We start from the raw sequence: 25,099 nt of genomic DNA, 5'->3' as shown, positions 1-25,099 counted from the left end.
ATTATCATCATCATCATCATCATCATCATCCACAAAACCACTGTTAGAAAAGATAATAAGCAAGCTACAATAAGGATATTAACTGATTTCTTATATTTTGGCAAGATGATCAACATGCATATGTTCCTCAAACAAGTAACAGATTTAAAGCGTCAGTAACACTAATGTTATTAATACCCAGTAACTAAAATGTTCAAGTTTTGGAAATTTTCAGGAATCAAATAAAAAGTTAACCAGTAAGATGTGCTATCAACATATTATTTGCTACTCCAAAGACTCAGAAGTACTTACTGTCTTTTAAAACATTTTTTGGCCTTTTATTTCAAAGTAGAGTTAATAGAACAAACTAACTAAACAAATGAAAATGCTGAGACTATTTACAAGATATTATTATTATAGCCTAATCCTACTCTGAACATATTGGAAATCTCTAAAATGATTTTATTCAAAGAAAATTAAAAAACAAACAATTGCCTGGCTCATGTGGCTCAGTTGTTGAGCATCAACCCATGAACCAGGAGGTCATGGTTTGCTTCCCAACCAGGGCACATTCCCTGGGCTGTGGGCTCAATACCCACTAGGGGGCATGTAGGAGGCAGCCGATCAATGATTCTCTCTCATCTTTGATATTTCTACCTCCCTCTCCCTTCCTATCTCTGAAATGAATACTAGTAAAAACATATTTAAAAAAACAACACAAAACAAAAACAACAAAAAACGCAAGTAAACAAATAGAAAAACTGTTATGTTTAATTAAATCTGGAAAGTTATGATGGATTACAAATAAAAAGATTAACAAATATAAGACCAAAGGTAAAGCATAAATACTAATAAGAATCTTTCATTTAAAAACTCTATGATCCTTCAAAAACCGTGAAGCCAAAAATCCCCAAATGGAGAGGTCACTAAATATCTATGACTACTCACCAACTAGATCCAGATGCTTGAATCCACCAAAATAGTAACAAGTTTTTACTGATTACTATAATAGTGCAATGGAGCACAAGTTAACTCCATACTATCCCAAATTAAAGGTTATTATTACTGATAACTCCAGCTACCATTACAAATTACTCAAAGAAAAAGGAGACTGAATAATGAGTTCCAAGGTGAGTGAAACTTACTGTGTGCATGTGTGTAAATGTGTGCATTTCCTCCAGTTCTCTTAGTGATATAAATCTGAAAATATAATTCTTGTAAGTGTAAATATATTGGCAGAATAAAATTTTTAAAACTAATGCTTTAAAATTTTTAAAGAAAGCATGTAAACTATTTTTCATATTGGTTCAGATATAAATTTGAGAAAAGAATTTGTTGTTTAAAGACAATGCCTGGAGAAACCAAGAGGGCGGCATAGGTAAACACCTAAACTGCTGCCTCGCACAACAATTTCAAAACTAAAACTAAAAGACAAAATGTATATCACCCAGAACCACGGGAAAGCTGGCTGAGTGGAAGTTCTACAACTAGAAGGGAAGAGAAAAGAGCACTGAGATGTGCACAAGCACTGAAAAGTTGAGGTACGGAGGCGCGTGAATCAGGCTGGCGGCGGGTGACTGGGTGCGCTGCTTCTTTCAACCCGAAGGGAGACAAGCTCCCAATTACTCTGAACTCCAGTTTCTGGGGAGACGCTGGGGACCCAAACTCCTACGGGGAGAAGCTAGACTGTCTGCCATCGGGTTGGAAAGTGAGGGTGGCTTTCTTGCATAGGTGCGCCCAGCAATTATTGTTTACTGCACTGGGGCGTGGGATGCGGGGAGTTGGAAATGCGGAGACACAGAGATGGCTGACTGGCAGCCATCGCTATTTGCCATGCCCTAGCCTAGTGACTCCCTGAGACCCTGCCCCGCACAATCTACAAACCCACCCAAGCTCCCACGCAGCAGCTTTTGCATATAAATGGCCTGCTCTATCGCAGCTTAACCAAACAAACTGCAGCTCTGGTCAGACAGCTCCAAAACCTCCAAACACCAAGCAAAGAGGAGAAAACTGTAGTTCTCGCTGTAGGTCCTGCTGGGTGGCCTCAGACAGTAGCTGACCTGCACTCGATTGGAGATCTGGAAGCTAGTGTATCTAGTGGTCAGTGTGAGACAACACCAGATTTCAACTCCTCACATCCATAAGTGACACATTCAAGAGGCAGACTCAGTGAGCTCCAAAGCCCCACTGAAGCAAGTCCTGCCCCATAAGCATGTCTCCAGCACAGCAGTTATTCCATTATAGACACAGCGGGTCCTCACAGCCAATTGGCCTGGAGGTCAATTCCTCCCAGTGACACCAACGACAATCAAGACTTAACTACAACAAGGCTGTACACACAGCCCACAAATGGGTGCACCAAGAGTGTCCACCTCAGGTAACTGGGAGGCCGACCCACTGGCCCATACAGGACACCTAGCATACAAAGCCACCCTAACAACTCAGGGAAGCAGTGAGAATGCGTAGACAAAGAAACAGATCACAAACGAAAGAAATGGAGGAAAACAAATGACTGGATATAGAGTTCAAAACCATGGTTATAAGGTTTTTCAAGAATTTCCTAGAAAAGGCCAATAAATTCAACAAGACCCTTGAGGATATGAAAAAGGACCAACTAGAAATTAAACATACACTGACTGAAATAAAAAAAAAATATTATACAGAGACCCAACAGCAGACTAGAGGAACGCAAGAATCAAGTCAAAGATTTGAAATACAAAGAAGCAAAAAACACTCAACCGGAAAGCAAAAAGAAAAAAGAATCCAAAAATTTGAAGATAGTGTAAGAAGCCTCTGGGACAATTTCAAGCGTACCAACATCCGAATTATGGGGGTGCCAGAAGAGAGAGAGAGCAAGACACTGAAAACCTACTGGAAGAAATAATGACTGAAAACTTCCCCCACCTGGTGAAAGAAATAGACTTACAAGTCCAGGAAGCGCACAGAACCCCAAACAAAAGGAATCCAAAGAGGACCACACCAAGACACATCATAATTAAAATGCCAAGGGTAAAAGACAAAGAGAGAATATTAAAAGCAGCAAGAGAAAAACAGTTAATTACCTACAAGGGAGCACCCATATGATTGTCAGCTGATTTATCAAAAGAAACTATGCAGGCCAGACGCGAGTGGCAAGAAATATTCAAAGTGATGAATAGGAAGAACCTACAACCATAGATTACTCTACCCAGCAAAGCTATCATTCAGAATTGAAGGTCAGATAAAGAGCTTCACAGACAAGAAAAGCTAAAGGAGTTCATCACCACCAAACCAGTATTATATGAAATGCTGAAAGGTATTCTTTAAGAAGAGGAAAAAGAAGAAAAAAGTAAAGATAAAAAGTATGAACAACAAATACATATCTATCAACAAGTGAATCTAAAAATCAAGTGAATAAAAAATCTGATGAACAGAATAAACTGGTGAATATAATAGAATCAGGGCATAGAATGGGAGTGGATTGATAATTCTCGGGGGAAAGGGGTATGGTGGGTACAGGAAGAGACTGGACAAAAATCATACACCTATGAATGAGGACAGTGGGGGGGAGGTAAGGGCAGAGGGTGGGGTGGGAACCAGGTGGAGGGGAGCTATGGGGGGAAAAAGGAGAAACAATTGTAATAATCTGAACAATAAAGATTTATTAAATTAAAAAAAAATAAAGACAATGCCAATTTCTCAACACAGTATGTCAGTAACACAGAAAAGATTTTCAGTCCCCTGCATTAAAAAAAAAAAATTCTTATGTTAGGCCTTTAAATATACTAGTGATTCTTCCAATCAGAAAATTCTCATATTTCAACACATAAAAGAGCTCATTACACTTAAGATTAAACAAAAGCCTTCTTTCTTAAAGGTGAGGACTGTTTTAAATATTATTGATTAAAACTTGAAAGTTAACAATTTAACAGAAAATATTTGATATTACCTAATTTCAAATAGGAGTAAAAGTAAAAGAGGGTCAACACCTAGATAAGAAGACAGTAATGTTGTTTTCAATCTCTGGAAGTTGGCAGGTTAGAAGGATCCCCCTCCCATCCTGTATTCCTCCACACCATGACTTACTATGTGGTAAAAATTAAGACACTCTACTACTGTAGAAATTGCCAAGAACAAAAAATGGAAGGTCCTATATTTCTATATTTTCCCCAGGTAACAACGATATAAAAGCTACTTCTGCCTGATAATATATATCAAGTAAAGTAATAAATGAAACAAGCTTCATTTGGTTTATATAGTCTAGAAATAGAAATTAAAAAGAACACTGACATTTTAATGTCAAGTAAGCATACTCATGCTACCAAAGAAATAGCTGATAAATGCTATTAACTTATTCTAATAGTTTTATAATGTAATATATCTATCACTTATTAAACATGAAAGAACATTTGAAGTCTTGAGAACAGCAACAAAATAAGGAAGACCAGAAGCATAAAAAATGTATACCAACATTACCTTTCTTTCGAAAGAGTGCATTTAGGTAATTTTCTGCTTGGCATTCAATCTTTTCAGTGTTGGACTGGCCCTGAGATGATAATTCCTCTGTTGGTGTTGACTGTGAAGAATCAAGAGATGGTATACAATCCTAAAATTATATATAAAAAAAAACACACCAACATTAAAAAAAATCACCTTCTAACTGTGGGATTCCATTAAAAATGGCAAAAAAAAAAAATTAACTCTCTAAATGCTCATTTGTTCAAAATTTTAAATATATCAAATTATATAGAGAATATTAAATTTGAAACAGGAGTCAGGAAAAAAGAAATTTAGCTCTGATAGAGGGCCGAATTAGCCTTATTCCTTAGCAAAATTATAATAAAAAAAGAGAGAAGAGCAGGTAAGATATATTGCTGAATAATTTCACTATATAACATGCCAGCAATGAGAATTTTAAACAAAGCAGTTATGTTTACCTACTAATCTAACCAAAATAGGTACAGGTTCTTGAGTTCTCATTTCCTCTCAGACCTCTCACAACAGTACACAAAGAATTAGGATCCCACCATACAAGAAGATGCTGCTTGTCTAGTTTATACCCTGTCTACAGTAGACACTAATATTTAATAATTTACACAGGAGAAAATTACGATATCAAAGACTTCAAGAGAAAGAAAAAAGTTAAAACGTAGTACTACATTATCCTCCAACTACTGATTCCTAAGAAATCAGCCTGTAGGATGGTCTTAGACCAAACCAGGCCTCCAAGATCATCAGCCTTGTCTATGTAAATACAAAACAGATCTGAACTGATTTCATGAGTCAGGGAGCTATGAGAAAGAAATGTGAAATAAGCAAAAAAGATGAGTGGTTTGGGATTTCCACCTACTAGATAAGCTAAATGTTAGACTTCTAACATGAGACTTTAATATTCTTCTCAGTACCAAAATCAAGTATTTATATTCTACTATAAGTCACAAAATTTCAAAACAAATTAAGTTTAAAAATTGTGTTACAATTGTGCAAATAGTTTAGAAATAATTTCATAGCACTAAAACTTACACTGACTGCTTCTCTTTGTAGGTTACAAAATGAACATTTTTCATCCATAGACCAGTCAGTCAGTTCTTCTGGTTCACAGTCTTTAAAAGAGGGAAAAATATTCATTAAATACACTAACTTTATTAAAACAAATAAAAATACCACTCTCCAGAGCAATGGCTCATATAAAAAATAAAAAAAAACTAACTACTAACAGTAAGGGGAAAACACCTAAATTAAATGGTGACATCTAGAAAGAAAGAAACAGAGAAGGCTGTAAGGAGAGTATTTTTGCACTATTATGGGACAAAGTAGCAAGAACAATGAGCTGGTTATAAATTAATCTTCTAACAATAGGGTTCATCTAGCCTTCTGAAAGACTCAATTTATCATTGCCTATTAATTTTTTATTTTCACTATGATATTAATCAGAACAGAGAGATATGAGGGGAAAGGAATAAATTTTGCATATTATGAAAGACAACATAAAACAGAGAAATGAAATAAAACACCAGAAAAGCCCATAGATTTGAGAACATGGAATGCTGTCCAATAAAAAAGTAGAAATCCACAGCTTAAAAGTCAGACCAGATTTTATTACATTGTTTAAAGGCTTTGTTGCAAGAGTTAGAGCAAAAACCAGGTAAACAAGTTATATTATTCAATATACAACATGATTTTCAGAAGAATGTTCCTTATAATTCAACTACTGTAATATAGAGTATTTGTGGAAAACAAACATTGCGTAATGAAAGATTTTCTGAAGATATAACATTGTCATCCCAACTATACTTGGTATAGATAGTGATTTTTGAAACTCACTCCCGGTAACAGAACTACCCCTCACCCCCGCCAATTTCTTTTCCCAAATAACTTCATATGTAGAGCCTCAAACCATAAAGCAACTATTATCAATCTGAGGCAGTTACACTAGGACTAATTTGAAAAGCACTGGTTACCATAGTAATTTACTCTCATACTTTTGAAATACATAATGAAGTTGAATATGTTTCTGGTAAACTACCCAGAAAATACCCTTATCTGTTTTTGAAATGATTATGAGTAAAATTTAGTTAGAATCAGCCCTTAGGATACTCTTGTATCAATCCAAACATACATTTGAAGATAATACATAGAAGATAATATAATTTTTGGAATATAAAGTGTAGTGATAGCTTCCTTTGATTTTTTGGCAGTGGTCCAGAAATATTCCTGATATTTATCTGGACTTTGAAAAGGCAGCAAATAGGAACATAAGATCCAGTACAGAATAAAGGAAAGATAACTGTATTTGAAGTCTATGAAAATCTAGGATTTGAACTTACTAGCTCTAACTAGTCTAGCCATAAAGTTTTTTTTTTAAATTTCTACACCTATAAAATAAGGATCCCACCATCACTTAACTTATTTGTGGATCAAATGAAAAAAAAAGTGAAATACTTTATAAACTACAAACATCATACAAAAGCTATTAGCAAGGTAGAATTACCAGTCTATTTTAACTCCTGTACTATCACACTTATATTTAATAAGGTTAGTTTGCAAAGGCAGATAATTTTAATTTAATATCTGCTTAAGATATTAAACATGCTTTTGTAAACAACCTGACAAATAAAGTTTATGCAATCTATACAATTAAAAACCCAGAAGTGTAGTTATATATATTTATAATTTTTTTCAACCTTTCACTCTGTCACTGGAACAGAATCACACATTCATTCACACTCTTGAATGCAGGATCATGTGGTGTCTTACTAGGGGGCCAGAGCTCTCTGACCAATGGGATGAATATGGAGAAGTGACAGTTTACCATTCCAAACAGAAGAATAAAAATGCATGGAGAGTTCCCCCAGTTCTCCTGAGCTTCCACCATCCAACATGTGAAGAACTTGCTTCATATAATCATTACTCCTTTAGTCTATGACCTGTAGTCATGAGGTGATGTGATCCCCATCCACAGCCTGGAGTTCAGTGAATCTGATCACGCATAAGCATGAAACAAATTTTGGAGCTGTTTGTTACGCAACTTTAGTGTAGCAAAAACTTGACTCATGTGCTAACCAGAAGATAATTTTGATAGATCAATGAAATCTAAACTGCTTTTTTATTATAACTGCATGAATAGGGAATATGAAAGCAATCAGCATTGTGATTTTTGAAAACTAGGTGGTAGGCTAGGGAAGGGGTATATCTGAAAAATCATTGTAAAATTTCATGAAGCTTCAGTGATAAATATGTTGATTCAAAGGATAACTTTGGATTAATTAAAACCATTACCAGTTGTAAAAAAAATTGGGCATGCTGAGATTATCTTCATTTACTTCAGAAGTTCTTCAAGGAAATGTTAATTAAAATAAATGTCTACATAGTTAAATAAAGAGCAATGACTAATCAATGATTACATAAAGGCCAGTAAATTTTGCTGGGTTCAAAAAATCTATGACTTTACAAATATTTAAAAATTACTCTTTCTCCAGCAACTTTTGATTTTTGAGTCCAAATAAATGATGGTAGGATTTTATACACACACACACACACACACACACACACACGTGTGTGTGTGTGTGTGTGTGTAAACAGATTTTGAAAAATCAACTGTAGGCCCAATTTCTCCCTCTGTACAGGTTGTCTTTTTATGTCATAAAAATTAAATAACTAAATAAAAACAGAACATAATCATTTTCTCTCTCAAATACACTTTGACAATGAATCAGATACCTTCTTTAAAATAAGTTGTCTCTCATTTTGAAAATTTTAATACATGATTGTATAAGTTCAAAAGGGTCAAATTGTGTACTTTACAGGAACAACCTTATTAATGTCATGCCCTAGCCGGTATGCTCAGTGGATATAGGGTTGGCCTGTGGACTGAAGGGTCCCAGGTTGGATTCCAGTCAAGGGCACATGACCAGGTTGTGGGTTCTATCCCCAGTAGGGGGTGTGCAGGAGGCAGCCAATCCATGATTCTTTCTCATCATTGATGTTTCTACCTCTCTCTCCCTTCTCCTTTCTTGGAAATCAATAAAAATATATATTTTTAAAAAAGGGCAATGTCATAATGAAAACTGATACTAAATGAATGACCATCCTTTCCACTGTGGGCAAGTACTCTTGTGGTCAGTTTCCCTCCAATCATTTAACCCCGTGGTCGGCAAACTGCAGCTCCCGAGCCATATGCGGCTCTTTGGCCCCTTGAGTGTGGCTCTTCCACAAAATACCACGGCCTGGGCGAGTCTATTTTGAAGAAGTGGCGTTAGAAGAAGTTTAAGTTTAAAAAAATTGGCTCTCAAAAGAAATTTCAAGCGTTGTACTGTTGATATTTGGCTCTGTTGACTAATGAGTTTGCCGACCACTGATTTAACCTAATCTATCTTGGAAAGGTAACAGACTTGGAAATTAGAAAACCTTGGCACTGAACCATGGGTTTTCCACATTCCAGATGTTGCATTGGGCAAATTACTTTCTCTGTGCTTTGGTTTCCCTCTCTGTAAAATGATGACAATAACTGCAGCTTAAGGCTGTAGTAAAAATTAAATAAAAATATGCAAAACACCTAATAAGCCCTAATAAGATATTACTTTTACTTTATTTTAAATAATAACACTTATTTTGAATGTCTTTATTCTATTCAGTAGCCTTTAACCATAAGAAATAAATCTGGAGTTCCCAAAGACAAAACCCAATGAAAAGTGAAAAAATAATACAAAACTAGATTTTTCATGAAGGTCATGAAAAAGTGATTATCACTATGCTGATTTTGAGGTAAGATACTGAAGAGTGGGCAATTTTAAAATAATTTTCCAAGGAGTTAGGAGGAGGGGGCTGTAAAGGGGGGAAATAGGAGATATCTGTAATACTATCATTAATAAAAAAAAGAATTTACATAATTTAGCCTGTAAAAAATAGTAAGATAAAATAATTTTCCATTATGGAACTACATATTAACTATATTGAAAAGTTCAAAGAAAAACTATTCTTAATCCCATCAGTCAGAGATAATAATTAATGCTTACAATATGTCCTTCCAATTTATCTATGCCTTTTTAAAAATTAGAATCAGCTGATTTGAGAAGATCAATAAAATTGGGGATAAATCTCTAGCCAGAATAATCAAGAAAAAAAAAAAGAGAGAGAAAACAATGGAAAATAAATGATGAGCCATTACTATTGGTCCTATGCATATTAAAAGAATATTGTGAACAACATTAGTTGCCCACAAATTTTATAACTTTAGATGAAATGGATGAATTACTTAAGAGACACAATCTACCAAATTGCACACAAGAATAAATAAAGAAGCTCAACAGGCCATTTCTATTAAAAATTTAAAATCAATAATTACTAACCTCCCAAAACAGAAAGCACCAGCCCAGATGGTTACTCTACAATCTGCTCCAGAAAAAAAAAAGTATTTCTTCACTTACTCTGATTCCATCATTACCCAAATAACAAAACCTGTCTGAATAGATACCTCAACCAAGAAGATATGCAGAGAACAAATTAAGCAAATGAAAAGGCACTCAACATCATATTCCATTAGAGAATTGCAAATTAGGACAAGAAACCACTACACACCTAACAGTATGGTTTAAGTCCAATACACTGACAACATAAAATGCTGGTGAGGATGTAGAACTAAAAGAAATGGTGGGAACACAAAATACTATGGCCACTTTCGAAGATAGTCTGGCAGTTTCTTCCAAAGCTAACCATAGTCTTCCCCATGCCATGGTGCTCCTCAGTATTTTCTCAAATGAGGTGAAAACATGTCCACGTAGAAACCTGCACACAAATGTTTATAGCTGCTTTATTCATAATTGCCAAAACTTGAAAGTGACTAAGATGTCTTTCAAAAGGATAAATGATTTAAGCAAATTGCGGGACATCTATATAAGGCAGTATTATCCTATCTAATAAAGAGGGAATATGCTAATTGACCATCATGCCCTCACAAAGATGGCAGCGCCCACAGCCAATAAGGAGGGAATATGCTAATTGACTGCCATGCCATCAAAGATGGCGGTGCCCACAGCCACAAGAGGGTGGTGCCGAGTCCCCTCAGCCCCGCCGGTGCGCCTGCCTCCAGAGTCCCACAATCCCCTCATCCCCCCCACCCCCCGCCTCCCAGGGCCAGTGGAGGCGCAGGCAAGCCTTGGATGTCGGCTGCCCAGCTGCCCAGGGCCGGCCCAAGGCACAGTCAAGCCTCAGATGGCGACTGCCCAGCTGCCAGGGCAATCCTGAGGCGCAGGCAAGCCTTGGATGTCGGCTGCCCAGCCACCCAGGGCTGGCCCGAGGCACAGGTAACCAGGTCCAGCCAAGGCTTGCGCTGCCGGCAGTGGCAGCAGCAGAGGTGTGATGGGGGTGTCGCCTTCCCCTGATTGCCGGGTGGCCTCCCGCCCCTGAGGGCTCCTGGACTGTGAGAGGGGGCAGGCCAGGCTGAAGGACGCCCCCTCTAGTGCATGAATTTTCATGCACCAGGCCTCTTGTTTAGCAATAAAAAAAAAATGAGCCATGAAGCCATGAAAATACAGCGAGGAAACTTAAATGCATATTGCTCAGTGAAAGAAGTATAAAAAGGCTACACACTGTATGATTCCAAGTATATGATATTTTGGAAAAGAAAAAACTATAGAGACAGTGAAAAGATCAGTGTTTGACATGGTATAGGAACAAGGGAGAGGACTGAAAAGGTGAATACAGGTGATTTTTAGGGCAGTCAAACTATTGTGTATGATACTCTAATGGTGATACATGACATTGTATATTTGGCAAAACCTACACAAATGTACAACACACATAGAGTAACCTAGTAAAAATTATGGAGGCTTTATTTAATGCATCAATATTAGTTCATCAATTTTAACAAATGTACCACTAATGAAAGATGTTAATATGGGGGTACCTAAGACAAGGGGAAGAGGGAGTAGATGGGAACTCTTCATACTTTCTACTAGATTTTTCTGTAAATTTAAAACTGCTCTCAAAAATACTATTTATTTTAAAAATGAGAATCATATTATGCACATGCTTATTTATCACAAATACTTTCCATCTCTAATATACTTCTATATCATTTTTAAAAGATAAATATAGTCCATCGAAGAGATGCATTGAACTTATTTAATCAACATCCTATTGTTGGCTAATTAAGCTTGCTTCTCTAATCTTGGCATTATAAACACCATGATGAATACATTTGGAGACATGTTTTTGTACACATTGACAGGAGCTAATAATATAATTTATATAAGTAACTTTAAAATAGTATTAGATTCTCAATTCATATTGGAAAACTACCAAATTTTGACAATACTAGGCCATGAGTTCCTAGTAGGAAGAGATCCTATTTATTCTTCTTTCCTCATTGCTTATCACAGTTCCTAACACAAACTAAGCATTTCAAATAGTCCACGCAATAAATTTTATTAAAAGTTAGTTTTGATGTCTCCATCATCATAGTGTTAACACTTGGAAAAAAATTAAGCCAAAAAGATTAAATTTAGTCAGTGGTATAAGCCAGGAGTCAGCAAACCTTTTCTATAAAGCACGTGATAAAAATATCTTAGATTTTGCAGGCCATGCAGTCACAACCATTCAACCCTACTGCTATAGTACAAAAGCAGTCAACAGATAAAGCATTATTAACTGGATAATTAAATTTGAACATTTTATAATTTTCACCTTGTGAAATATTAATCTTTAGATTTTTTTCAACTATTTAAAAATGTAAAACCCATTCTTAGCTCAGAGGTCTTCCAAAAACAGTCAAAGAGCTTGATTTGACCCACATGCTATAGCTTGCAGACAGCTGATATAATCACCCTTTGAAATGTGGACACACAGAAAAAAAACAAACCAAAACAAAACACAGTAAGGATCTTAACAGCCAGTTTACATAGGCCTACTGCAGTCTTAATATTTTTGTAAAATATCCATAGTCAGGCAATTAAATGAGATGATCCCATGGATGAAATAAGCTGGCCCATCAATAAGATAAGAAAAAGAATTGACTAAAATTCCAGTGACAGCAGGAAAAGTGAGTTTTGAGGAGATGGAGGAGAAATGCAGAATACAGAGAACTTTTCTAGGAGTACATAAAATTGGGAAGTTTATGACATTCAACTTTTCTTTGGAGACTTTACTTAAAAAAAAAATAGTTATGTTTTCCTCAAAAGGACAAAAAGTCATGACAACAGAACAAAGAACAGAGAAAGCTATTTTGTTTCCAACAACAACAAAAAATTAGCAGTATTCAAAAAGTTTTTTTCAAAACCATTTAATCTGAAAGTAGATCTGAATCAAATTAAAATATAGATCTCTCAAAACACCATTATATGATACAAAAGTATTAACACACTGTTTGCCAATGTTGGTTTTTAAGGTAGCAGTATGAAATTTAGAGTATTTTCTGCATAGAAAATAGAAGCAGGTTTGTGATGTGGTTCATTTAACTTAAATGTATTATAAAATTTAAATAATATGCATTTAATTTTATAAAACATTTAGAGTAATATAGAACATTTAGAGTAATATAGAAGAATCCTTTGCTATCCAGTTTACTTGGTTCCTGAGTTTGGAAGTAAACGGGCTCAGATGTCCAATGATTTAAAAACATACACTAATCTATTTGATTCCTGCAAACAGATATGTATAGTGAGAAATACCTATACTTGTAGTCCTAGCATCTAAATATGAAACCATTTTTAACAATGGTAACAACAAAGAAAGCACACTTATTTAAAAGAGGGTAAGAAGTTGGAGCTATAATAGATAGCATCTACATGGCTTTTCAAAAGGCTCTACACTTTGATAACACTGGTTTAATTTTCCTTAAAAACATAGCTGTCTTCATCCTTACAAGATACAGATTTATTACAATAATGAAATTCATGCACGGTGTGGTCCCTAGGCCTGGCCGGCGATCGAAGCGCGAGTGTGTGGCGTGGAAGGGCATGTCCCAGCTGACCTCTGGGCCCTGGGCAGTCCCTGGGCCTCGTGTGCCTCCCCTCTGCCTGAGTCACTGTGCGCAAGTCCCCATGTGGAGATGCGGTGAGCGTGGCCAAAGGCCGTGGGCCGGGGCGCAGTGTGGGCCTTGGGGCCGCCCAGCGGTTCTACACAGAAGCCAGGTGGGCAGCGGGCTCTCTCCTGGCCAGCCTCGCAGACCAGCTCCTGCGCGAATCCACAGGGAGACTGACCAGCCCCTGCAGTCCCGGCCCAGCTCACCCAGAGGAGGCTGTGCGGATGCGGGGCAGGCTCCTCACAGGCGCCCAGCAACTGGCACCTGAGTGCCCACTGCCAACGGTGCATTGCCAATGCCCACCATGTTCTGCCCCGCCCTCTGGTGGTTCAGCGCATGTCATAGCGAGCAAGCGAGCGATCGAATGACCAACTGCGGGAGGGGACAATTTGCATATTAGGCTTTTATTACATGGGATTAGTGCAATCATACTTAAGCAACTTTAATTAGAAGTCTTTTTAATTAAAAAAAGAAAAAAAATTTTTCCTATGAAATTTGGAAAAAAGCTAGAACATTAGGGATGAGAAAGGGCAATGAAATTATGTGCCTATATAAGAGAAAAAGATTGAGTTCCAAAGCTTAGCTAATTTTATAAATATCCTACCAAAAATAAAAAGTATAAAAGTGGAGATAAAGTAAAAAATCTATTGGAATTAAAAAATAAATGGAATAAGATATACAGCAGTGAGGTATGAAATTAACTAATTAGTTAAATCTGTTATAACTGATCCACAATGTAATACTGTGCAGCCATTTAGAATAATGATCAAGAACTTTATATACCCAAATGATATACTAGTGAACAAACACAGTAGGTACAAAAACTATATACTATATGTACAGTATATACTACTTTAATAAATCAATAAATACATACAAACATATTTTAAACTTATATATAAAAATGTTAAAGGTTATCAGTGGGGCATGGACTAATTTTTTACTTTTGGGCTCATTTATATTTTATAATTTCCTAAAATAAACATGTGTTACTTGTACACAAAAGAAATAATAGTCAAAAAATAAAATACGGGTATTTATTTCCTTAGAACATTCTGCCCTTTGTATAATAACTAATTTCTGAAGGAGCATAAATAAATACATATATTCATAACTATATATGTAAATAATTGAAAGCAAGAGGCTAAAAATCACAAGCTGGACTTTGGGTTATCAGAAAGCAATTAAGTATAATGCTGCCTTCTGACATGAATGAAAAACAGCAGGATGAAGAAATACCAAGCATAGGTTAAACTCTTATTTCTTTAGATTTTTCCTTTATAAGCTCAGAAAAAAAGCTGCAACTATAATTAGTCAGTTTTGCTTATAACAGGTAAAAATATTTAATTTAGTGTTAAGCTGTGACATAGTGAGAGATGTTGAAAGTTTAAAAGCTAGAAGATAAAGATCTTAGCCATAAGAATGATAAAACATTGGAATGGGTATATTTTGGAGTCTTGGTCCTTATTGTCATATTCTGCATGGATATCATTCATCTGATTGAAGATGGGTGGTTGGGACAAATGATCTTGCATAGATACTGTCAGCTCTATGATTCATAGCTCAATAATCCTCCTCAACATTAACAAAGAATGAGCAGAAAACTTCTGACTACTCCAACTATCACTGTAACTACCTCAACTCAAAAGACTTACATACACAAGGAGAAGGGCCTTTAAGTCTATTAGATAGGACTTTGGACTTAGTAGAATGGAAGGTACCAGAGTAGGGCAGAAGGTAAAAGAGTCAGCATTAAAAAGTGACAAGATACAGAAATAATTCAATCAAAATCAAAGTAGAAAATCTATTCTAGCATTACCCATTTTGTAAATGAACTGTACTATAAAATTTCACATGCCTACAAAAATGCTCTCTCCTAGTGCTCTATGTTTCCAAGCAAGCAGTAAAACAGCTAAACTATGCTACCACAGCAATTATATCACAGATCAGAATCTTACAGCAGCATTTATGCAACAACATTTGGAAGGGTGGGCTATAATAAATAGAGGAGGCTATACATAAATAGAAAACTCTGAACACATATGGCAGGATTTCTCAGTGACAATCTGAGTTTTAGACTGCCTGTATCATAAGCAACAGGCAACCTGAACCCATTTAAGTCCTCTTTAAGAATAAGTCAGGGAATATAATGTATAAAATGACAAAAACCAAATTTTACCACTGAGCCAAAACAAACTTCATTTTCAATTTTGATCAGTGTACTAAATTTTTTGAAGATTATAACATCATTTAATAATAGGAATATTTGGATCACTTTATGTATTCATTTAAAATATTTTCTAATTAAACAATAACACAAATTCACGTTTAGTATAAAGTTAGTGCAGAACAACCATTTCTCATTTGTTAAATGGGAGAGAAGGTTAAAATTTTGAAATAAAACATTACCTTCAAATAAACTGAGGTCTCTTCGTAGCCGTGGTCCATAAAGCCCTTCTAAAATACTCTCAAAACCTGTGTTATTAAAGAAAGAAAAGAATATTAACTATGAAAGAAAGCTTAATTTTACAACAAAAAAACATAAACTCTACAGGAATCAGCAAATTTAACACTATAAGGTGTAATTTTTCCTATAGTTAAATTAATTTGAACTAGGCAATACATAACATAACAGTCATACAATAATTATCAGAAATTACATGATTATAAAGAAATATTCAAATGTAAATATTCACTACTAAAAGGACAAACATTTTTGTCATTTAGAAATATTCCCAGGTTAAATTATTACGGGCAGATTTCTTTTGTAATAATTTTGTAGAGAGGAGAATAACTAGAAAGATGTATAATTCTGTTTATATCTGTAAAAACATATGTTAGCTTACAAAAAATAGCATCTTTAACCTCAATTACCAGAATGAGTAAATGAGTGTCAATGGGGAGAAATTCTTGCTATGAAAAGTATGATGGCCCGGCCAGGTGGCTCAGTTGGTTGGAGCGCCGTCCAGGGCACCAAAAAAGGCTGCAGTTCAATTCCAGGTTGGGACACATAACTAGGTTGCGGGTTTGATCCCTGTGGTGGCACCTATGGGAGGCAATCAAGTGATGTTTCTCTTTCACACCCATGTTCCCCCATCTGTCTCCCCCCACTCCCCTTTCCTCTCTCTTTCTAAAATCAACAAACATATCCTCGGGTGAGGATTAAAAAATATATGAGGTATAAAATGTCAATCTACTTGTAAAAATCATGACATAATAATTTATTCATGGGTATGGACTGTTTTAAAAATTATTAAAAACCTTGTCAAGTTAAAAACCTCGTTCACAAACTTACATAGTGTTCTACTTTCTGGATATACTAATTTTAACATTTTGCAATTTTCTTTTTGAAATCTGTATTATATTAAATTTTAAGCAGTTTTATGATAAACTACAAGGCATCCAAAGGAAAATGATCAGAATGGCAAAATAACTGGGAAATTAAGAAAAGGAACTATTTAACGAATGCTTACATAAGGGAGGGAAAATATTAAAGGTAGAATGATAGATCTGAAAAATGAAAGGCAAAGGATAGTTTCTCAGTGATATTCCTAAATTGCAAAAACGCAGAAACACTACTCTAGAAATGTTCCATAAATCATGCTTTAAAAAGACATGTTAACATCTCTATAATCAAGATGCATATTCAAGTCAATGATGTGTCATAGTAAAAAAAAAAAAGTAACATTTTTTCACATAGAACATGAAGAAATGATGCATCTTTTCCTATATAATAAAGGCTAATATGCAAATAGACCGAATGGTGGTACAACCGAACAACCAAACAACCGGTCGCTATGACATGCGCTGACCACCAGGGGGTGTGTGTGGAACATGGCGGGTGTTGGGCGCGGCGGGATGGCGGAGCAGGTGAGCAGGGGTGCCAGACCGAGGTGGGGCACTGGTTGCTGTCATCAGGGCGAACCTCTGGTGGTTACTGAAAATTCTTTACTCCTGTCCTCCATGGTCCCGCCCGGCACTTGCACCTACTGCTGACGCCCAGCACTGGCCCCAATCACTCGGCGCCATCAGCGGAAGGAAGCAGCAGCTGCCAGCACCAATCGCCCCTCAGGGCTTCTCCACCTCCCCCTGCTTCTGAGGGGAGATCAGGGTTGGCAGCCACCTCTCACACCCACTGCCAGCGATGGCCCCGCTCACACCCAGTGCCAGCGTCGGCCTCGCTCACACCAACAGCTGGAGCTGCTGCTTGCACCTATAGTTGGCGCCGATCCTGATTGCTCGGCGCCATCAGTGGGTGTGACGGGCGGCTGCTGGCCCTGAAAACCCCTGAGGGCTTCTCCACCTCCCCCTGCTCCTGAGGGGTGATCGGGGCACCAGCTGCCACTCACACCCCTACTGGCGCCAGCCCTAATTGCTTCACGCCTTCAGCAAGTGTGAGCAGGGCTGGCGCCTTCAGAGTGTGGGATCGGGGCTGCGGGCAGACAGGCAACTGGGGCCGCGGCGGAAGGGGCCGGGTGGGGGTGTGGAGGATGGGCTGAGACCTGACCCTGTGCCTACCTCAGCCTCAAGGCCCACAGTTCCTTTCAAGGTGCACGAATTCGTGCACTGGGCCCCTAGTAACTTATGATGTCTTGGATTGGACAAAGTAGTTATCATGGAACTTAGAAAATATGCACTTAATAAAATCTTTGTGAAATGATTCAGTACTAGTTCCCATGAGTGGACATTTCAGGCAGAAAAGTGAATGAACTAGAACCTGAGAGTGCTTTCAAGAACACTATCGAAAAGACTTTCCTACTGGGTAAAACCTCAGACTGAACAAGCCCCAAATCTCTTTCTATTACTAAGATAATCTAATTCTATTTTGCTGTGATCAATGGACTCCAAAAATTAACCATGCAAACAAACTATTTTAGGATGTCATTCTATTGAACAAAATATATAGCCTCTCCCTATATAAGTTTACTAAACTAGATTTCTCATAAATTGCTGGTGGGGAGCAAAATGGCACAACTATTTTAGAAAAGTTTGACAAGCTCTACTAATTTAAACAGGCACTACCACATGATCAAACAATCCCACTCCTAAATATTTACCAATATTTACCAAACAGAAATGAAAAATACATTTACACAAATATACAAGTATTCATAGAGTTTCATTCACATTTACCCCAAACTGGAAACAATCCAATGTCCTTCAACCATTGAATTAAAAAACAAACTGGTACAATACTACATAGCAAACGGAACAAACTACTGATACATGCAGCAACATGGATATATCTCAAAAGCATATTGTTAAATGAAAAAAGCCCTACTCAAAAGCATATACTTTATGATTTCACTTATTATTCTCTCTAGGAAAAGCAAAACTACAGTGTCAGAGCAGACCAATGGTTGCTAGTACCAGGTTACCTATGTAAGGAAATAACTATGAAGAATCACAAAACAACTTTTAGGGATAATGGAACTGTTTTATATCTTGTATATTGAGGAGTTGGTTATCCAATTGTTTGTGTGTCAAAACTCAAGGAACTGTATTCTATAAATTATATCTTAATAAACCTTGCTAAAAATAATTTTTTTTAAGAAAGGCGGAAGAGATGGTTTCTGCAGCAGAAAAAGGTGAAGGTCAGTAGATGACTTGATGGGTTATCCTTAAGAAACAAACAAGCAAACTAAAGTCAATCATGAATAATGGTCAGGGTTTAGAGTAAAGACGGAAGACTAAAATTTAGGTGTCAAAGTCATCAGTAAATTTAATAGGGAAAGGTAATTAGAGACATATGAAAACATGCTCAAAGTCACTGATCATCCAAGAGATGCAAATCAAAATGACAATGCGGTACCACCTCACACCTTTCAAAATGGCTATCAACAAATCAACAAACAACAAGTGCTGGCGAGGATGTGGAGAAAAAGGAACCCTCGTGCACTGCTGGTGGGAATGCAAACTGTTGCAGCCACTTGGAGAACAGTATGGAGTTTCCTCAAAAAACTAAAAATGGAACTCCCATTTGACTCAGTGATCCCACTTCAAGGAATATATCCCAAGAAACTAGAAACACCGATCAGAAAGGATATATGCACCCCTATGTTCATAGCAGCACAATTTACCATAGCTAAGATTTGGAAACAGCCTAAGTGCCCATCAGCAGATGAATGGATTAAAACACTGTGGTACATCTACACAATGGAATACTACGCTGTGGTAAAAAAAAAAAAGGAATTCTTACCATTTGCAACAGCATGGATAGAACTGAAGAGCATTATGCTAAGCGAAATAAGCCAGTCAGAGAAAGATAAATATCACATGATCTCACTCGTTTGTGGAATAAAATGAACAACATAAACTGATGAACAAAAACAGATTCAGAGACAGAGAAGCATTGATCAGACCGTCAAACATCAGAGGGAAGGTAGGGGAGGGCGGAGAGGGGGAGAGATTAACCAAAGGAGTTGTATGCATGCATATAAGCCTAACCCAGTGGTCCACAAACTCATTAGTCAACAGAGTCAAATATCAACAGTACAACGATTGAAATTTCATTTGAGAGCCAAATTTTTTAAACTTACACTTCTTCTAAGGACACTTCTTCAAAATAGACTCGCCCAGGCCGTGGTATTTTGTGGAAGAGCCACACTCAAGGGGCCAAAAAGCCGCATGTGGCTCGCGAACTGCAGTTTGCCGACCACGGGCCTAACCAATAGACACAGACACCAGGGGGGTGAGGGCATGAGTGGGGTAGGGTATAGGGGGACAATGGGGGGATAAGGACAAATATGTAATACCTTAATCAATAAAGAAATAAAAAGTAAAGAAATAAAACCATTTAGCTCTATTTTTTTTTAAAAAAAAAGAAAGGTAATTAGCTATTACATGCTCACAGCATACTAAAAATTCCATGATCCTCAAAAATAAAGAGCTTTTTGTATCAGATAGAAAAATGAATTGAAAGGAAAATCAAATCAGACTACACAGAAAAATTATATTTGGGGAAAAAAAGCTTTTGAGACTAAAAGGATAAAAAGACAAATATAAGGAAAATGTGATATGTTCATATATATATATATATATATATCTCCTCTCTAATAAAATGGTAATATGCAAATTAACCATCACTCTGCTACATAAGCCACACCCACCAGCCAATCAGGACGAGTATGCAAATTAACCCAATCCAAGATGGCTACAGCCACAGAGAGCAAGGTTTCCCAGGTAACAGAGCAAGCCAAGCTTTCCATAGCCGTTGCAGGCCTAAGCCTCCACTCAAGCTACAAAGTTTCAATTATAGAAGGTAAACAAATTCAAACAAATGGCGGCAGAATGGAGCTTGAGAGAGCAGGCCAGGGTTGCCAGCGGCAACAGGGGAAGCAAAGCTTTCCGCACACCCTGGCCGGGCTCACCCGCTTAAGGCTACAAAGTTTCAATTGTAGAAGGTGAATTAACTGCCACAGAAATGGCTGCCGCCCCAGAAATGGCTGCTTCCCCAAGCTACAAAGTTTCAATTGTAGAAAGAAAATAAATTCCAGATACCAGGGCCTCCCCTTGGGTTGCCAGGAGGCGTGGCCGGCCTGCAAACCACCACAGGCCCCTCGCTCAGGCCGCCCCACACCCCAAGGGAACCCCCACCCTTATCTGTGACACCCTTCAGGGCAAACCAGCTGGCCCCCACCCGTGCACCAGGCCTCTATCCTATCTAATAAAAGAGTAATATACAGATTGATCATCACTGCAACACACAATATAGCTGCCCCCATGTGGTCAAAGATCCTGCCCCCATGTGGACACAAGATGGCCACTACAAGATGGCCAGCAGGAGAGGGCAGTTGGGAGGCACCCGGCCTGCAAGGGAGGGCAGTTGAGAGGGACCAGGCTTGCAAGGGAGGGCAGTTGGAGGTGATCAACCCTGCAGGAGAGGGCAGTTAGGGGTGACCAGGCTGGCAGAGGAGGGAAGTTGGGGGCAAACAGGCTGGCAGGGGAGCAGTTAAGCATCAACCAGGCTGGCAGTGGAGTGGTTAGGGGGTGATCAGGCTGGCAGGCAGAAGCGGTTAGGGGCAATCAGGAAGGCAGGCAAGCAAGCAGTTGGGAGCCAGCAGTCCTGGATTGTGAGAGCGATGTCCGACTGCCCGTTTAGGCCCGATCCCACCAGGATCGGGCCTAAACGGGCAGTCGGACATCCCTCCAGGAGTCCCAGATTGGAGAGGGTACAGGCTGGGCTGAGGGACAACCCCCCGCCGTGCACGAATTTCGTGCACCGGGCTTCTAGTATATATATGTATATATATATATGAAATTTATAGAAGAGTCTATCAGATGATCTTAATCCCCTCCCTGATAGGGGAAATCAACTTCTATATGTACAGGTAGAAATTAGAAGAAAATCAGAAGAAATGCTATTTGTAAAAATGAGAGACTAAAAAAATAACTTTTGAGGTTATTCCACTTTACATAGCCAAGCCTCTTTTACCACTAGTCAATCCTCTACTCCAGTAAGGTGTTCTTATCCTGTCTCAACCCTATTCCCAAAACACTCTGTTCATTCCTTTTTCTTTGCCTCTATAGGCCTCTACTTCTTGTCCTTCTCCATTCCTTCTTTTGCCTGGCTCAAAAATTCTAGGTTTTCTAAGAAAGCACCCGTAATAATACCATTCCGCATTAATATCTATTTGTTTTTAAATGTCTGGGGTACTGTACCACACAACTGAAGTATCTTAAGCTCTATCACTGAAGCCTTTCCAACTACAAGTGTGGCTAACTCAACTGAATTCAGAAATGTGGTGTTTTGGTAGTTATACATTTCAAATTTGAATATTTGAAATCAGAAATATATTGGGAAATCGATTGTTTTCATAAGCCATAAAGTGCCATTCTAATATTTGGCATCTAAGTCTATCCCATGATAGCCTCATTTAGCTGGGTAGATTAACAAACCCCCAACCAAACAAGAAGAATGTGTCTTTTATCCCTTTCCTAGGACAAAAGACCAACCCTATGCAAAAATTTGGTCTTCTCCAACAACCACCAAAAAATCATATTTTTCTTTATCTTCTCTTTGGCCCACTAATAATACAACTTCTGAAGGCCTAAACTTATGCTGAATCGAATCTCTCCTTTTCCTGGTCAAACCAGGTAATGGTGAGATACAGGCAGTAGTGGGTAACTACTATAAAGTAGAGCAGTGGTAAAACTTGTTGATAATAAGTATCCATATTATAAACTCCAGAGTAGTTTTCCATACTGATACTTTCTGCATTCCCCACTTTGCTTATCATAATGCTAATGATTAAAGTTGAACTGATGGTTACAAATTAAATGCTAAATTTCTGTAATGAAAATACATCTGATGCAATGCTTTTCTACGTATAAATTTACCTTCAGATAGATTCTTGAGTTGCTAGATTCAATTCTATGTTTTAAAATCTGATTAAATGTATGCAATTATCATTCAAGTAGCAAATCTGGTAACTTTAACCTACATAACTAGCTGTCTTTTCCTACAGTCACAATTACTTACTGAAGTGCTTCTTCAGTTAGTATTCAAATAATAAATTCATTTAAATGTGTCTTTACTTCTATGGTGGTGAATCTATGCACTATCCTATCTAATAAAAGAATAATATGCAAATTGACCATCACTTAAACACACAAGATGGCCACCCCCATGTGGCCAAAGATGGCTGCCCCCATGTGGACACAATATGGCCACCACAAGATGGCCACCACAAGATGGCCACCACAAGATGGCCGGCAGAGGAGGGCAGTTGGGAGGGACCAGGCCTGCAAAGGAGGGAAGTTGGGGGCAATCAGGCCTGCAAGGGAGGGCAGTTGGGAGAGACCAGGCCTGCAAGGGAGGGCAGTTGGGGGTGATCAAGCCTCCAGGGGAGGGCAGTTGGGGGTGACCAGGCCGGCAGAGGAGGGAAGTTGGGGACGACCGGTCCTGCAGGGAAGGGCAGTTGGGGGGACCCAGGCCAGCAGGGGAAGGCAGTTGGGGGCGACCAGGCCTGCAGGGGAGGGCAGTTGGGGGTGACCAGGCCAGCAGGGGAGGGCAGTTAGGGGCGACCAGGCTGGCAAGGGAGGGAAGTTAGGGGCAATCGGGCCGGCAGGGGAGCAGTTAGGCGTCGATCAGGCTGGCATGGGAGTGGTTAGGGGGTGATCAGGCTGGCAGGCAGAAGCGGTTAGGGGCAATCAGGCAGGCAGGCAGGCAAGTGGTTGGGTGTCAGCAGTCCTGGATTGTGAGAGGGCAGTCGGACATCCCTCGTGGGGTCCCCGATTGGAGAGGGTACAGGCTGGGCTGAGGGACACACCCTCCCAGTGCACGAAATTCGTGCACTGGGCCTCTAGTACTTAATAAAAAACTTTACAGACTGAAACTAAAATTAGTACACAAATTTCAATACTTTGTATCTTCTATAATCTTGTTATTAAAAAACCGATTCTTGTATTTAAATACAACAGACATTAAGGCAAAAGGCAAGAGTTCAGATTTTGGGGATGGGCGACAGGAAAAGATAGTGTCAGGGAAGGTTTTCCAGAAATAATTTTATCCAAACTGAGTCTTAGTGAAAGAATGAGAGTCAGCTAGACAAAACATGGAAGATCACATTACACATTTAGAAAAGGAGAACATCATGTATAAAGTCATAGGGAAAAGAGAGCTCAATATATTCAAGAACAGCACTTCACAATATAACTTTGTGTAATGATGGAATTTATCTGAATCTGTGCTCTCCAATACAGGGTGGGGCAAAAGTAAGTTTATGATTGTTTCTATGGAAAATAATAGAATAATTAGTAAATAATAATACAAGAATAAACAGTGTTTCACATACAACTGTAAACCTACTTTTGCCCCTCCCTATTTGGAGTTGAAAAACTTATTTTTACATTTTATTTAGTTTTGTCAATTTAAATTTGAACAGCCATGTCAAGAAACTAAAAAAGTATGGCGAAAATAAAGAATGTGATGTGAAGGAAGGGCAGCATAAAAGGCTGAAGAGATGTGCACAATATGGATCTTGAAAGGGCTAGTATGTTTTGCCAAGCAGTTAATTTTTAACCTCAGAGCAATGGTAGGCCTTTAAGTAGTCAAGAGACAGGATTAGTTTTGCATTCAGAAAAGATCACTCAAGCAGCAGTGCAAACAGACTAAAATGGGAAAAGAATAAAGACAGAATGGTTAGAACACTTGAAGAAATACAGCAATAGAAACAGAACATAAATTTAGACAGAAGTTTACTTAAGAGAAATAGGATAACTTTTAGTGATATAATATAATTAAATGGAATAATAATGATATCATAGTTTCATTATTTTAAGGTGGGCATGCGAGAAGTAAATACTTCACCACCGTAGAAGTAAAGACACACTTAAATGGACTTATCATTTGAATACTAACTGAAGAAGCACTTCAGTAAATAATTGTGACTCTAGGGAAAGACAGCCAGTTATGTAAGTCAAAGTTATCAGATTTTCTACTTAAATGATAATTGCATACATTAACTACAATATTAAGTGGTGCAGTATAGAAGAAAACTCGTTATGTCATCAGATACCAGACTACCTCCTACCCCCCACTCTTGCCAATACTCAAACCCTAAAAAACGCCACACCGTATCCCACCTCAGGCATCCACACAAAGCTGTTCTGTCAGCCTAC

At 38.0% G+C, this 25,099-nt stretch overlaps 2 protein-coding genes across 15 annotated transcripts in view; both read right to left on the bottom strand.

Moving 5' to 3' along the window:
- Positions 1-25,099, bottom strand: part of LOC307097029 (ligand-dependent nuclear receptor corepressor-like protein) — a gene marked incomplete at its 3' end in the record, with an annotated part of 766,497 nt that overhangs the window by 74,808 nt on the left and 666,590 nt on the right. For 9 of the 14 annotated variants that reach the window (XM_079766895.1, XM_079766888.1, XM_079766892.1 and 6 more), the window contains 3 exons: positions 15,887-15,952; positions 5,482-5,561; positions 4,435-4,564 (listed from right to left, as the gene is read on the bottom strand). In XM_079766895.1, the coding sequence (XP_079623021.1) occupies positions 4,435-4,564; positions 5,482-5,561; positions 15,887-15,952 (276 nt within the window). The remainder of the gene's footprint in view (positions 1-4,434; positions 4,565-5,481; positions 5,562-15,886; positions 15,953-25,099) is intronic. The other 5 variants (XM_079766901.1, XM_079766889.1, XM_079766902.1 and 2 more) reach the window with 3 other exon arrangements.
- LOC307097099 (piggyBac transposable element-derived protein 4-like) overlaps positions 1-25,099 on the bottom strand; it is a 201,422-nt gene that overhangs the window by 144,936 nt on the left and 31,387 nt on the right. The window lies entirely within an intron of this gene.

Source organism: Cnephaeus nilssonii (assembly GCF_951640355.1).
Source record: "Cnephaeus nilssonii genome assembly, chromosome: 1".
NCBI lineage: Eukaryota > Metazoa > Chordata > Mammalia > Chiroptera > Vespertilionidae > Cnephaeus > Cnephaeus nilssonii.
The sequence above is the reverse complement of the archived record's forward strand: the minus strand, read 5'-3'. Positions and strand labels throughout refer to the sequence as shown.